The sequence below is a fragment of the Condylura cristata genome, unplaced genomic scaffold (assembly GCF_000260355.1).
Source record: "Condylura cristata isolate star-nosed mole 26May11 unplaced genomic scaffold, ConCri1.0 scaffold00022, whole genome shotgun sequence".
Lineage (NCBI taxonomy): Eukaryota > Metazoa > Chordata > Mammalia > Eulipotyphla > Talpidae > Condylura > Condylura cristata.
In genome coordinates this window covers 9,036,897-9,052,884 of record NW_004567123.1, presented here as the reverse complement: position 1 = coordinate 9,052,884, position 15,988 = coordinate 9,036,897, and the positions used below count along the sequence as shown (strand labels likewise).

General features: G+C 30.7%; 1 protein-coding gene across 1 annotated transcript in view; it reads left to right on the top strand.

Moving 5' to 3' along the window:
* Nucleotides 1-15,988, top strand: part of MACROD2 (MACRO domain containing 2) — a 1,662,610-nt gene that overhangs the window by 315,978 nt on the left and 1,330,644 nt on the right. The window contains 1 exon segment of the mRNA XM_012728257.1: nucleotides 13,115-13,144. Within this exon segment, the coding sequence (XP_012583711.1) occupies nucleotides 13,115-13,144 (30 nt within the window).

Genomic DNA, 15,988 nt, shown 5'->3' with positions numbered 1-15,988 from the left:
ATAAACATTTGAATTGTATAAATATAATTTATATATATATAAATATTACATTGACATATAACAGATTTATGTCTTTGTATGTCTGTGTACTTATCTACACAATATACTTTTCTTCACAATGTAGTCTCTTAGTTTTATAATTTTGACTCTTTTAAAACTTAGAATGTCACATAATTTTGTCTATTTGCATTTTCTACTTTAGGCTTTTATCTATGAAAATTATAGAATATAATCTCAACATCAAAAGGGATTAAAGCAGAGCTGATGTACTTTGTAACTGCTAAATGACAGAGTTATGGACCTTTTCTGATTTAAATACTTGCTTTATTGCTCATACAAGAGATTTAGTAGACTTCAGTTATGTCAGAGGGTTCCTTGGGCATTACTGACTTTTGGAATTATCTCTCTAAGTTGCATCTTTGCTTTCTTTATTACCTGATCTGTTGCCACTTCCTGTGACATAGTCCAATTGTGAAATAAATGTTCATACTGATCATACTAATTTTTTTGCCATAATTTATGAATTTCACTATAAGAACATTTCAAAAACCCATAAATGGTAGTCTCTCCATCTTATCTCATGAATATCTTCAGAGAGATTTCCTGGTGACTGTTGGAAGAAGGAAACTAACTACCTTAGAGGGAACATTATTGTTGAGAAAAACATGAAAAAATCCTAGAAAGCATTAACTTATTAATCATAAAATTATGTACAAAATTGAAGTAAAGTCCTTAAAGATAACTATTTTTTTGCTCAGGAAAACTGACAAAAATAATAGAACCAGAATTAATTTCTTTTGTTTGCACTAATATTCGGTATCATTTAAATGATTTATTAGAGTTTGAAAGACAGCTAACAGCCTACACTTAGTTACTTAAAAACAGTTCCTTACATATCCATTCATGATCTTAACATATAGGAGAGTTTCAACAAATCTTACGTTTCTGTTGAATGAAACTTTTTAATTTTCTCATTTAGTATTTTTTATTTTCTTCTGCAGATAATAATCTAGTAACATTTTGCTGTATGAAATAGTCATTCTGTTCACTTCTTATAAGGTGGTTTTAATTTTGTAATTTCAAGACTTGTCACATTCATATTTTTGCTTCATTTTTAGCTCAATTTCTAATGCTAAACAATTACTAGTTCATTCTTGTTTCATTAATTTACTGGCTGTTCATAGAATGCTTACTATGAAATAGGCATTGATGCTTAGGAAAAGCAATTTCTAACATGTTGAGTGTATTATACATGTTAAACACTAGCTAACTTTCTTTTTTTAATCTAAAACTAGGAATGAAGGGGTCACTTTGTGAAAAGTGATAAATGCTTATAATCCTTGCTCTTAGAAGGTTCTTAGTTTAATGGAGTAGTTCCCAGAAAAAAAAATTAATTACAATTTCATGGGATAAATGTAGAAATGCTTGTTGTCATGCCATGGGCTATCAGGAGAATACCTAATTATTCATGAGGGAATCAGAAGAAGTGTTACAAAGAAAATGACATTTCAAATAGATCTTAACCATTAAAAGAATGACATAGAGCAGACCAACTCATATGGAATATACAGAAACAAAACAAAGAAACAGAAAAAAGCAAGAAATGAAGACCAATTCTAAAAATGACTAGAGAAATAAGGCTACCAGCAAGGGTGGAGGGTTGAATAATAGATATACAGGGCAGGGCAATCCCAATGTATTGTGGTGGGGAGTTGGTATATTTGTGCTGCATGTGATATGGTAATACACATTTGAACAGGTGTTAACCTAGTTGTCTAAATAATACACAGTGATGTAAACCAACATTGGATCAATATAAAATAATTACAAAAATATTGAAATAGAATATATTTTTCCCAATAGTCTTTCTCTTTTCTTCTTCTATTAAAAAAACCACATAATTTAGAATTAAATATATTTCACATATATAGGAAAAAGGATTTCTAGGGTTTATTTTGGTCTGCCCCTTTGTTATTTTTCTGGAGGAAGAAGGAATTTTTTTGAGGGGGTGGGATTTGGTGAGAAGAAGTACCTTGTCTAACATGATAAAGAGTGATTCTAGACATGGCTGCATATTATGGTAAGGATTGCGCCCCTGGCTGGCATTCTTCCTTCTTATTCCCTCCCTTGATATTTCATGGTGTGGGGAAGAGTTTCAGGTATGATGGAGAAAGAAAGCACTTCCCAGGCAGTGCTTGTTGTGGCAAGAAGCCCCTGATTGTTGGAAATGGAAAATGCTTCCCAACTTGGGTGCTTGCTATGGTAGGTCCCCTGTTCTGGTGCCACCCACAGCTATCCAGTAGCTCTGATATAGGAGTGGCATTTCAGCCCCATGGATCCTCCTGGAAAGACACATGTAGAGACAGGATCCTCCTTGCTGATTCTAATATTTAAATATTAGTGCATTAGTTATGTTATAATAATTATATATTGAATTATTATAATGATATGACTTAATAAGATTATTTTCCTTACCTTTTTATTCCCAGCATATTCCAGAACACACACATTTAAAAAAATGATTAAAAAATATAACTTATCATTTGACAAATGATTGTGAAATAACTAAACTACAGATTATTATTTTTTTAAAGATTTATTTATTTATGTGTACAGAGCTGGGTACAGGCCAAAGCTGCAGGGATGGTGAGGGGATTCATTAGGACAGAGTGGTGTGCAGAATAGGCAGATAGATGAAATACACTTCTGAGGGGAGCAGCCGGTGGGTCAGGAGAGGTCTTTCATGCCATGTGGGAACACTGCCCTGGCTGGGGATAGAACTCTGAGGTGGCTGCGTCTAGCATGATAGTGCTGTGCTTTAACATGTTGTGCTACCAGGGAGGGCCAAACTATAGATTATTTTTATAAATGATACAATGAGGCACAGGGATTTAAGTGAAGTTTCAAAAATTATATAACTAATATCTAGTGAAACTAGGGATCGATATTATATGAGCAGTCACCAGATCCATTGCATGTGGAGTACTGGGGGCTTCTGTTTTATTTATAATATTTGGATACCTTAGAGTGTCATTAGAAATGCACTTTTTTTGCAAGTATTATTTAGTTATCCTGTGAGATTTGATAAATAATAATTTTTTAAAAGTCACTCTAGTTAGTAATCAGCACCTCAGCAATGGTAATTCTTTTGTTTGAGGTTAATACCAGTGCTTTTTGCTGTTCCAGAATAAAACTAATCGGTATTATGATCTGCAACTGGCCTGATAGAACTTAAATAAGAAAATAAATTGATATTTTGTGATATTCAAATGAAGTAAGTTATAATTTGTTTCCTAATTAAAGTAAGTCTTTTATTATAAACCATTAAATTTGCTATTGATAATATTTTTCAGATGAGTTTTGAAGATAATTTTAGTTTACATTCAAGTAATAATGTAATTATTAAATCCTTGAATGTAAAATTTCATTGCACATTAATAGGAGACAATCATGAAGTTAAATATTTAGTTTATGTAATTGTGCAATACAAAAAATTGTTCTTTATTTGCTACTTCAAGTTATCAGAGGATTCTTTACTTGATAATCATAAATTCATGGGCAAGGAATACTACTAAAAGAAAATTTAGGGCAAATGAAAGCAAATATTTGTTTTTGCTTTTTGTATTTTATAAGCATATATGATCTTAAATTAGCAAGTTTGCATTTATTTGTTGAAAGGCAAACTTTAGTGCACTATTATTGTTTGGGTAAATTTAACTTAGCATAAGTAAAATTCATGTTAATTGAATAATATGTACCCTCTTGATAGCAGTGAATATGCAAATGTTTACCTTGCCTAAAATCATAGAGAATTTTCATCTTTTTAAATGCCAACTTTTAATCAGAATATTAAATGTAATGTTTCAAAGGTAATTCTTTTATAGACAACTAAAAATATGAAGAATGCATAACTAAGGACATTTGCATATTTATAATTTTAAGTTGTATGATATGATATATGTAAGTGCTGTCTATTCTGATCACCAGTTAACTAAAGAATAAGTAATATTATCTTAGACTTTGATGTTATTTGAATAAGTTGTTTTTAATGGGCTTTGGATGATATGAAAGAATTCCTTAAGAGGTAATCTGGTATATAGACTATTGGTTAGATTTTGGAAGAAAGAACATTGGATTGAAGTGTTAATTTACTAATCCATAACAAGAAATTTAATGCCACTTTATCTGTAATTTTCTTATTTCTTATCAGAAAAATAAATTCTCATTTTTATGTTTGGGGGATGACAGATACCGCACAAATCAACTCTAAAAGCATTATGTAGCAAATAGCAGGTGCGCAGAAAATTGTTATCCTTTTCTATTTGTAATAATCCTATATTTGATTGCTGAATGGGCATAGTTTCTACCTAAATAAGCTTACTCAAATATATGTTATCTTGTGCACTGATTTGGTTATTCAGAGTACGACTCTATCATAGAAATTAATCTCTTTTTAAAATTTGCACAAGGCCAAATTTGCAGTAAGTAGATAGATTGTAACTGTTTGATGACCTAAGTACTGCCTTAGGATGAATGTAGATCTGTCACTGCCTCTGAGCAGGCACTCTTCAATTGTATAGCAAGAACAGTGAAAAAATGTTTTCAAATGATGCATTTAGATTGGAAAATCAAATGTTTCAATGAATTTTCTTTAATTTTACTTAGTTAGAACTGGCACTGCCAGAGAAAAATCTTCATACACTACAGTACTTAAAAAAAAATAATAATAATTGTACTTAACTTTGAAATTAGGTTGAGCTGTAACATTCTTATAATTATGTTTTTGATAAATTTCCCTTCCATATATTTCTAATAAGTTGACATTTTCTGAGTTTCTTTATCCTTAAACTTCTGAAATACACTTTAAATTTGCAAGGATTTAATTAGAAAGTAATGGAAACTTTCTTTAATCATTTTTAGCTAAGTTTTCATTTGCTGTGAAGTTTAAGGTCTGTCATGGTTTTCAGCTGGTAAACATGAAAAGAAAGTGGGCAAAGAGACTCACTATTAGTTGAGAAAGCTTTATTATTTTTAAATTAAAACAGACTATTTTAAAATTGATAAATTTGAAATCAATCAGAAGTTTAGACTGAATATCATACCACTTCAAAGTGAGGAATTTTTACTGATATATTTTACATTTAAATCCGAAACAGCCCAACAATTCTCATATATATGTTAAGAAATTTTGGTTGAGATTAATTACTGGGAAATATGAAATGATAGCTATATTTCACGTGATCCCAAGCTATACTTATGAATGCTGATTTTTGATAATGTTGACTTACTTTAACATAAAAACTTCACTAATTTATTAAACTCTAAAGTTTGTAAGGAGCAAATATCACCTTATTCTTAAATACTTTGGAAATTTCGTTCAACAGGACAGAGGCACTGCTGTGTAAATACATACACAGAAATACAGATTTTTACTAGAGCATTATCTTTAATGGCAAATCAGGAAACAACCTAACTGCCCAATAATGGGGGTGATTTCACTACCATTTGGAAAATTACAGTGTGTTATAGTTAGTTAGAGGTGTGTTGGTTGAGAAAATTAGTCTACAGGGTAATTCTTATAGTATTATAGAATCCATTACTTTTTGTTAATAATCCCAAGAAGACCTAAGTATATATTTATACTTATATGAACCTGAAAAATAATATGGACAGTTATAGTGGATAAGAGGAATTACGTTTAATAAAATTGTTGAGTCACATGTTTAAATGAATATATTATTTTATATTTTATGTGTTATTAGTTTATATACTTTATATCTTTTAATTAGTGAAGGAAACAGTGTACTATTGACTATTCCAAAATGTAAACAAGAACAGGAACTACCCTCAAAATTACTGGACTAAGAGAATTTGTCAAAAAGATGTCTGAGATAGGCTAGCAGAAATTACTGGGCAGTTTGTATATGTTTTATCTGTTCACTTAAAAACCAATAGAAATCTTGGCACAATAAGGAAAAATCAAGGAGGTCAAGGTGTGATGTAAGAGAACCTCAAGGGATTTTTCAGGAAGCAGACTCCACCTACAGCACAGCTGTTACCTCTCTCAGCTCAAAGCATAGAGGAAAAGGATTTCATAACTCAGAAGGATAGAAATTCAGGTTGTAGATTAAATGGCATTGTTTAAGTCAGTGTCCTTCATTCAAAGGACAAAGTCAGCTCAAGATAAGTTTACTAGGCATGAGCTAGAGAAATAAAAATTTTAAGCAAATTCTCATTTTTACAATCATCTCATGCAATGGCTTCCCTTTGACTGAACCAGAGGATAAAAGGAACTGATATTATCTGTATAGGTCAGCAACCTTGGAATGGATTTTGAGGAATAAATAGAAGCTACCTGGCATAAAATATCCAACAATTTTTTTGAACTAAGTTTTTAAAACAACCCCAAGGAGCAAAACTAGTTATAAAGTGCAAAATATTAACATCCATTTTCATCAAAGGCTTTTAGAATTATTTTTTTAATTGTCTAGCTTACACATAACAAATAATTTGAAAATAATGTTTTTTCACTCGTCTCTCTTTAATCAATCAGTTTCTTCCCCAAATTCTAATGGAAGACAGTGTAGAACATCTCAATGTTTTTCTGCAGAAAACATTAGTTTTCTGAAGTGAGCACGACTCTGGCTCCCACAAAGTGCCTGACTTTGGCATTTATTTGAACGGTTTCAATAGTGGGACTTTTCTATTAACTACTAGTATTGGTGACACATGTAGCACTGTAATCACATTCATAGAGGGGAGCTGGCACTTACTGAGCCTTAACATGCACAAGATATGAAGAAATGTATTCACATACGTTGTTAGCTTTACTCCTCTCAGCAGTACTATGGCCATTCTTTTTACCAGATTTCTAATTAGGCAACAGATACTTCAAGAGACTAGATAATCAAATGGAGTATAAGAAGCTTTCTCAAAGACAATGTGTCTGGAATTGGATCTAGATCTGCTTGGCTCCCACCTTGCACAGGCTCATTTGGCTACAAAATGTGAAGGAATCTGTTATTTTTAACAGCCATTTCTAGAAGTATGACTTTCTTTGTCCCTTCTCCCATTTATTCTTTTAGTTTAGTTATATACTTAACAGATATTTATTTTGTAACTATTCTGTTCAGAGAATTGTGCATGGCATTGTTGATAAGAATAGACATAGGCTCTTCCAGCATTTTACATCTCTGAAATGTTCTCAGGGAAGCAATTTCCTGCTTTACCTTTAGGCTCATATCCTTTCTCTTCAAGATCCTTTGTCTCATTCTTTCTCTCCACTATGACTGAGGATTACTGTTTGTCTTGTTTGTTTAAATTAAACTGTAATCTAAAATAAGCCTTTCTTAAAAATCATGTTTTTGTTTCATTATTGGAGAAATGAAAGATCTCATAATAAGAAAGATGAAATGAGGCAGTGATATAAAGCAGTTTTTTTAAAATGTCTAGTTTTATTAAAACAAGTTAGTCTCCCCAAAATGTGTGTCAATGTGTGTAAATGTGTGTACATGTTCAGGCTTATGCTTTAATCAGGCTAGAATTGTATCATATTCCCTTAAATAAGCACATCTTCTATTTTTCAAATTAAGAATTGGTTTGTATTCAAAGCCATCTTTGTCAAGGACAAGTTAAAACTGCTGTTCAAATGTCTTATATCATTACAACCACAAAGTTAATATACACTTGAACTCTCCCTCCTCCACTCTATTTAAATACGCTTGTTCACTCTTTAGGATGTTCCAGATTGGGTTGCTTAAGTAATCCCATTTTTGTAACTGAGCCAGTGTTATCTTTATCAAGAGGATAACTGTACATAGAAACATATCCTGATTCCTCTCATTTTACATTTGTTTCACTGCTCATAAAACTGTAGGAGTACAAAATGATGTAAAAATAAACTGTTATAAAATAATAAAAAAAAACCCTAGGAACTACAAATATTTTAGTTCACCATTTAATAATTAACTTTGGAAATCTTCGGTAGATTGCTGTTTGCTAGATTCATGCACTTTTGTTGTCTGTTACCATCTTAGGATATGAATTGGAGAAAAATATTTTAGTTATATGTGTACATGTGTGTATATATATGTATTTTACACACATGTACTTTAGGCATGAATATTATGTGTATATATCTAATATATTATATATATTGTACAGATATATCATTATTATTTTGAAATTTGCAGTATTATTTGGTAGTTCTTTTCTGGCATTTGGGCCTAGATAAAGTTTCCCAATGTATTTATTTCTTTTTAATTTAACACTATTATAATATTAAAGAATTGTATGAATTACATGGTTTTTCTCTCATGTTTGCATACTCCTAGGAGTCATTGATTTTTGACAACAATAAAGGTATAACCAGAATGGCAAAAGAGGGGCAGCTCTATCCCCTCCCTCTTACTTCAAGCAGGGTAATTCTGTTTAGTTTTATTTGTTAATACTCCCAAGTAAGTTGTCAATTCCTGGTGCCTTTTACGTATTTATAAACAGTATGGCTCATTGTGTTCTATTGTTGGCTTTATAGTGGGTTGCATTTTATATAACCCTGCAAACCTTGGGGTAATCAATGGTTCATTTGAGTTCTATATTATGAAATGTAAAGTACTAATCATGTGTTTATGCCTAGCTTCTACATGTAAAATAGTTAAGCCTATTCTTTTGTTTTCTCTCTTTGTTAGCTTCAAAAGCAGGATATTATACCATTGGCCAAAACCTTTGGCATTCCATTGACTTTACTTATAAGAAGTAAATATAGTAAGGAATGAACAGAGAGCTCTTCCCAACTTGATGGCTATCAGTGTGGATTTTATTCCAAAGCTATCTATTGAGTTTTCTCCCTCTATAAAGAGATATATATGTTCTAGAGATTTTATTCATAACAGATTTTTTTTTTTTAGCAGTTCTTACTTTGAGTTTCAAAGTTTAGGAAATACAATATGTGCTACTCTAAAGGGTGATATTTCAGCTTTTGTATCTTTTGGGACAACATATGAGTAAAATGGTATTTCAAGTACAGCTCCCACAGAAGTTCTTTCTCACAATCATTTTATCTTTCCATGTGTTTTATTGTAATAAGTAGTAGAATAAATAAACTAAAATAGGTGGTCAGGATCCTGTTATGATGGAAGTAACTGTATATATATATTTTTATAAGTACAAAAGCAAACAAAAGAGCTGTACAAATAGTTTCAGTCATTGTTTAAAGACTAGTCTCCCAGGTTGTTGCTTGTTTGAACATCTTTGATGGAGGTGAAAATGGAAAGGGAAAACAAAGAATTACTTTGGAAATAATGGAAATTACTGGGCAAATGGAATACAATTCCAGACACTTATTAGGCTAATTTGTGTCTGGAATTGTGTTACCTTTCCCAACTCTTCATCATAGTCCAGATAATATGAGATTGATAAACTTCAAGAACTGTTAGGTACGCTAAATTTCAATGCTAGGTTAGCATATTCATTTTAGGACTACTAATAGAATTTTATTGGCTCAAACTCAAATCTAAGAAATGTCAGTTTTTGCAAATATGGACCACACTCTACATACATATATTGTAGGCATGTGTGCTGCGATTTTAATTCTTCCTGTTACCCCTTTGATCATGTTTTTCTTTTTTAGTAAACTTAGATTCAGCAAACTTAGATTTAGCATCTTCCCTAAATCAGAGATAAAGGCAGTCTTTTTCTAATTAATGAATCAGAATCATTTGAAACCTATTTGCCATCCATGATTGATTATAAATTTCTTGATGGAAGGAAAATAAGGCAATTGGTTTTGCAATCAGATGATCTCCTTTGAGCTATGACTCCCAAGACAATTGGTTATGATTTTCCTAACTTACCTGACTATTTAGTAATTAAGGCAGAATAAAAGAGGTTACCTGACTCTCAGTTCAAAATTCTTTTCATTAGTTTACACAGATGAAAAAAGGTTTTGAGACCTTAGGAAGAAATGTGCTTTAGGTATCTGATAAGTTACAGCTTTGTCTTATATTCAGTGTATATTCACCCATACTCTTAGTTATAGGTGGTTTCTTTTGGCATATAGTAATTGCATTTTTCATGATTTGATCCACTCACAATTATAATTATATTCTAAGTAAGACACACACAACAGAAGGTTGTTTAAAAGAATATTTCTCTGGAAAGAAAGTAGTATAATATTCCACTTTTATTTTGAGAAAAACATGAAATAATGACATTCGTGGCTGTGATTTTTTTTTTAATTTTAGGTTAATTACACCAGAAAAATATTTCTATGTTGTATCCAATATTTTTGGTTTTGATATATTTTTTCTTTTTTAAAAGATTTATTGAAGTAACATTAGTTTATAACATTGTATAAGTCTCAAGTAATAAATAAATCAACCTTATATAACTATAAATAAAGCAACTTTATATACTACATGATATTTGCTACTAAAAGGCAAATTTCTGTCCTGAACATTACAGTTGACCCTTTTACAAAAACATTCATCCATTTTCCTTCTGGTAATCATTACTTTTTTCTATTTTCTAAAAGTTTGTTCATTAGGATTGTTTATCTTTCACATATATCAGAGAAAGACAATATTTAGAAAATTGATAATTTCAACAAAAATTATCAAAAAACTGCAAAACTGAATTCAATTGAAAAAATGTATTCCTAATATTTGTCAAATTTACCCATTTAAATGAGTACAGGGTAGATAATAATTTTCCCATTTCGAGTTCAGTGTTGTTTTCACTTAATAAACAGTGAAGCTCTTTATCTCATTGCAGTATTTAGGAGGGATGAAAAGTACAATACACAGATTTATTAACTTGTAATGACTTAGTTTCTCATTGATCAGTCTTTAGTCAATTAATATTTGATTCCCCCCGCCCCCACACTTTACCTCATCTGGTTAATGGAAAGGTCATTATTTATAGGAAATTCTGAATGAAAACAGTGTTGTTTAGTACATGTACTTAGGTGGGATATTTTAAATCTTATTTTAGAAGTAATGGCATCATGCTGATAAACTTCAAGTTTTCTTTGTTCCTTTTCTCCTTTTACTTATCTGTGAAACTCTAAGAATAAATGAGAAAAATGCCCCAAACTCTCTTTAGGAAGGAACTTAGACATGGTCTTAAATATATGAATATATTTCATGTATTTGTAATTGCTAAATCGTTCCAAATAAACATTAAGAGTTTTTCTATCAGTCTTTGATTTTATGTGAAGAAAAAGTACCGGTTTGCTTTTTCTACAGACTTCATTATACAAATAATACTTTAAATATCAACAAAGAAATTTAACAAATCTGCCAATTATCTCAGTATTAGGAAACATGTATTGAGAGCTTATTAGATGCAGGCCAAACTATTAAACTCATCATTGTCTTTTGGGACTGTAACTCTAATTGGGATATATCTCAATTTATTATAGATAATTAAGTAGAAATTAAATCACTATTAATTTAAGACACACAAAGGCCCTTTTCACATTTGTAAAATGAAAGAAATAATATTAATCCACCTGACAAATAAATGTTGAGAATCAGTTACATTATGCATTGGATAATTAGTGAAGGAAAAGTAACAATCAAAATATAACAAAAGTTCACTTTTATTTCCCTTATTTTACTTAACTAATTAACCTTGATATTTTTGCTAATAGTCATTCTTTTTTTAATTTTTAAAGTGCAGAAATTGATAAAATAGACTTAAATTTTGTGACTTTTCTAGAGAAATCATTATGAGAATTATATGAGTTGTTTTGAGTATACATATATACACATACATTTAAGTGTACAGCTTAGATTGATTCTATCATATTAATGTAAAGCACATACAATTATCTTAAATGTGATTATATAACTGTAGAATGCCTAAAGTTTATAAAATATGTCTCTATGGATGTCAAAGTATGATCAAATATATTTATATAGATATGAACACACATCGACATAAATTGATTTTATGGTTCTTTATGATTGGAATTCCAGTTCTTATACCTACTACAACATCTATTGGAAAAGTGCCCAGTTAAACAGATGGCGCTTATGTTGTACTCTCAGACTAGGTAGTATTCACCTTTATTTGGTAAAACATTGGGTGAAAGTAGACCATGTTGTATTATTGTACTTCTGAGCATAACTTGAGTGAAAAACTATGATTCATTATTGGTGTTTGTTGTTGGAAACACATTTTCCTTTGTGAATTAATATGTGAAAATTGAAGGACAGCAGATGGAGTTTCAGGGATCTGGAAAACCGATAGGTAGGGAAGTAGTTCTCAGTCAAATATAAAAATGAAAAATCAGCATGGGTGTGAAATGCCATGTGGTTTTATAAATGAATAAATGTATCTAAGACTGTAGAAAATATTTGGGTTAGCCAAGAGACAAGGGTTGATCATGAAATTTTCCTAATTACTAAGGAGTATGAAACCACAATAAAATTCACATCTCTTACTATATCTTTAACAAATCTCCACTTAAAAAGTTATACAGTTTGATTTTAAGTTGGATAAAGTCCTAGTTATCATCCACAGAATGGAGAATTTAGTAACTGAGGTGTTAGGGTGGCAGAAGATTTTGTACTATCAAATGTACTACCAGAATTTTGTTTTTGACTGCTAATAACATTCCACTCAGTTCATGTTTGTGACAAAAGCACTGTAAAGAAGGAAAAAGCATTAATTAGAAAGCTCTGTTTGAAGGATTAGTTTATACTGCAGTGTTTTGAAATAGGTATACTTGGTGGAGTTTAATTCAGTTAAAATCATCATTAAATAGTCTTTTTGTATTGTCTTTTGAGATACTGTTCTAGCTGTAATTGATAAGACAGAGTACCAAAAGATAAATTTGGAAACAAAATGGAAAATAAAAGAATCACAGTATATACTTCATTTTATTAGAAAGACATTCATTGTGAAATATTTATTTGAAGAAAAAAAAAGATTAAAAATGTGAAATATTTTCATTTACATATCACCAGAGAGTAATAAAGACTGTCTTTATATGAAACTAAATTGTGTATGTGTGAAAGAAATGATCATTACCAGCTTTATCTTGAACTTTACTGGCATATTATATTTTTAATATATTATTTAATTTTTTGTTTTGTTTTGTTTTAAACAGCAAATGCCAGTCTTCTTGGAGGAGGAGGTGGTAAGTCCTAAATATTAATTAAAATATATATTAAAAAGTTAAAACAAGATGCTTAATAAATTTGAATGACTTCAAAGAAAATGCATTAACTAAAGTTACCAATAACAAAAATGATAATCTAGAAAATATAATAGAAATGCTTGGCTTTGACTGATGTTATTTTAACTGATTTCATCATATGTGGGATATATCAAACTTTGTAATTGTACCTTTGTTCATAAGCTAGAACAGTTGTAAACAATCAAGAAGAACACACATATAGCCCTTTATTTTTCAGTTTGGCCTGTTGAAGGTAAAAGAGAAAGAAACTGAAGTAAGATGATGAGAGTAAGATGATGAAGAGAGTAATTCCTATACTGGGATTAATTTTGATACTAAAATCTTGTAATCATGTATGATTTTTATTTTCTAAATTGAGGGGTGAATGCTTCCCTATCCCTTATCTATATAACATAGTAGGGAAGAAAAGAAGTATTCAGTAGATAGGTGCCTTTTCAGTTAAGATCCAGATGGACATAAACAGTTAGTTTTTTTCTATCCCTTTTGTAATTGCTCCCTCTTATGAAGTATGCGATAAAAATTTAGGTTTTAAAAAAATCTTGAAGGGAAAATTAAAAAACAAAATTATGTGGATATAAATTTTTCATCAGGAGATTTTAGTGAAAATTTGAATATTAGTGAATTTTAGTGAAATTTGAATATTAAAATTTTAAATATTTTCTTCATATTAAAATAGATTTGGAAAAAAACAAAATCATAAAAGAAGGAGTAACTGAGGAGAGTTTAAACTAGAGAGTGGTCATAGTATTACATATCACTGTGTGTTCTGTAGCAAACTTTCATTTTTTGTTTTTCATAAATAGCTGTAGAGAGTATAAATTTACAGGATTCATTGTGTTTTTAAAATATTTATAGGAATTAGAAGTGAAAGAAGCTGTAGTCCAGTAATTTTTTTTCAGTAGGTTTCTTATGTTAAGAAAACATTATTAAAATAAATTGTCCATGTGGCTGATTTTGTTATGATTATTAGTATTTTAACAAATTTGATAAATAGGATAAAGGAAAGTTAAGAATGAGTCTTCATAAAGAAATCCATCAAATTAAAGCAACAACAAATTAGATAGTTAATTTATTGTTCTTACCTGTATTTTAAAACTACTTTGACTAATTGAATTTGTTAAACTCACTTTAACTGCTATCACAGAAAAAAACCAAAAGATAGAAAATTCCCATCTCATGTAAACGTAGTCTAGATGTACACTAGTATGGTTTTGCGTTGGTTCCATGGTGTCATGAGGATTTCAAGCTCTTCATTTTCTGTTCTCCAACTAGTACAGAGTTTTCAGAGTTCACGTTGGCTGCTGGAGCTCTATAAATCACAGAAGAGGGAGTGTGGAGGAATAAGAAAGGGCAAAAAGGAACCTTCCAAAGATGAGTTGGTTTTCGTAACAAGCTTACCCCTAGTCCACATTATCCTTCATTTTTATTTATTTATTTATTTTTTGACAGGAGTAGTTTTATTCTAGCAAGCAATATGCTCTTCATTTTCTAAGGATAAAGGTGAGAATGGAAGTTTTGGTAAATGATGAGTAGTCCTTGCCACAGTGGCAGCCTTGTCAGGTACTTTGTCTAAATAAGTGTATACATAGCTGGTTTTTATAAAATTAAGTCAGTCAAGTGACTTAACCTGAACTTCCTTGTGGAAGTATGAGCGTATACAAAATAAAATTGAAGCAATAGCAAGATATTCAGGAGTAGGCTTGCTCAGTTTTCTGTTTACCTGAGTTTTTACTTTACTGTCCTCTTCTAGATGGTTGATTTTGTTAAATGCAGTTATTAGCCATAATTTCTAATTCCTGGATTCTAAAATTAGCAACTCATAATAATCATGGAGATAAATTACAAGTATTTAAAATGGCTGTGATTTATTTCATTAAAGTAGGTCATTGACAGGCTTAGATTCATTTATGCAGTTTTGGAGATGACAAGATTGCGCTAAAATACATGTCTGATTTTGGGAAAGCTGCACTTAAAATGAAACTTAGGGAATATTTTTAGCTTTCTCTGAAATGAGTTTTTTTGCTTTTTGGTTTTATGGCAAATCTTTATAATCCTGTCAGAATATTTGTGAAGTAATAATTAGTCGCCATGAAATGAGGAACAGTTGAATTCATACAGTCCTCTTGGAATTAATCAGTAATTCCTTTTATTGACTTGAGTTAGTATTCCACCAAAAGTACCTAAATGGAGAAATTAATTGACTATGTATTTAATCATGAATATTAGATACCACATACAAATAATAATAACACACCAAATACCATTTTTTTCATAAATCCATAATTATGTCCCTCAAATTCTAAGTAGTACTTGATTAAGATCTTTACAGTATCAATGTGTATAAAAGTTTATTATCCATAAAATCTTAATATTTACTTATTATTTTTGAGTGTTTGTATCCAAGAAGAGAGATCTCCTAAAAGGAGATTTAAAAAATATCACAGATCATTCTCTCAGTTCTTATTTTAAAGTGAGAGAGTCACTTTAAATTAGTGTGAAATTTTATCTGTGGACCAAAGGTTAATCTTTCTAGGAACTTAGTATCACTCATAACAGTTTTTTTTTGAAGATGTATTTATTTATGCATACAGAACTGGGGTACAGGCCAGAGGTGCAGGGGCGGTGAGAGGCTTCAGCAGAGACAGAGTGGGGAGCAGAACAGGCAGATCGACAGAGTATGCTGCGGAGGGGAGGATCTGGTGAGACAGGAGAGGTCTGCTGCGCCATGTGGGTCACCTCTGGGGTCTGGGGTCAAACTCACACGGAAGTGGCTGCAGCTAGCTT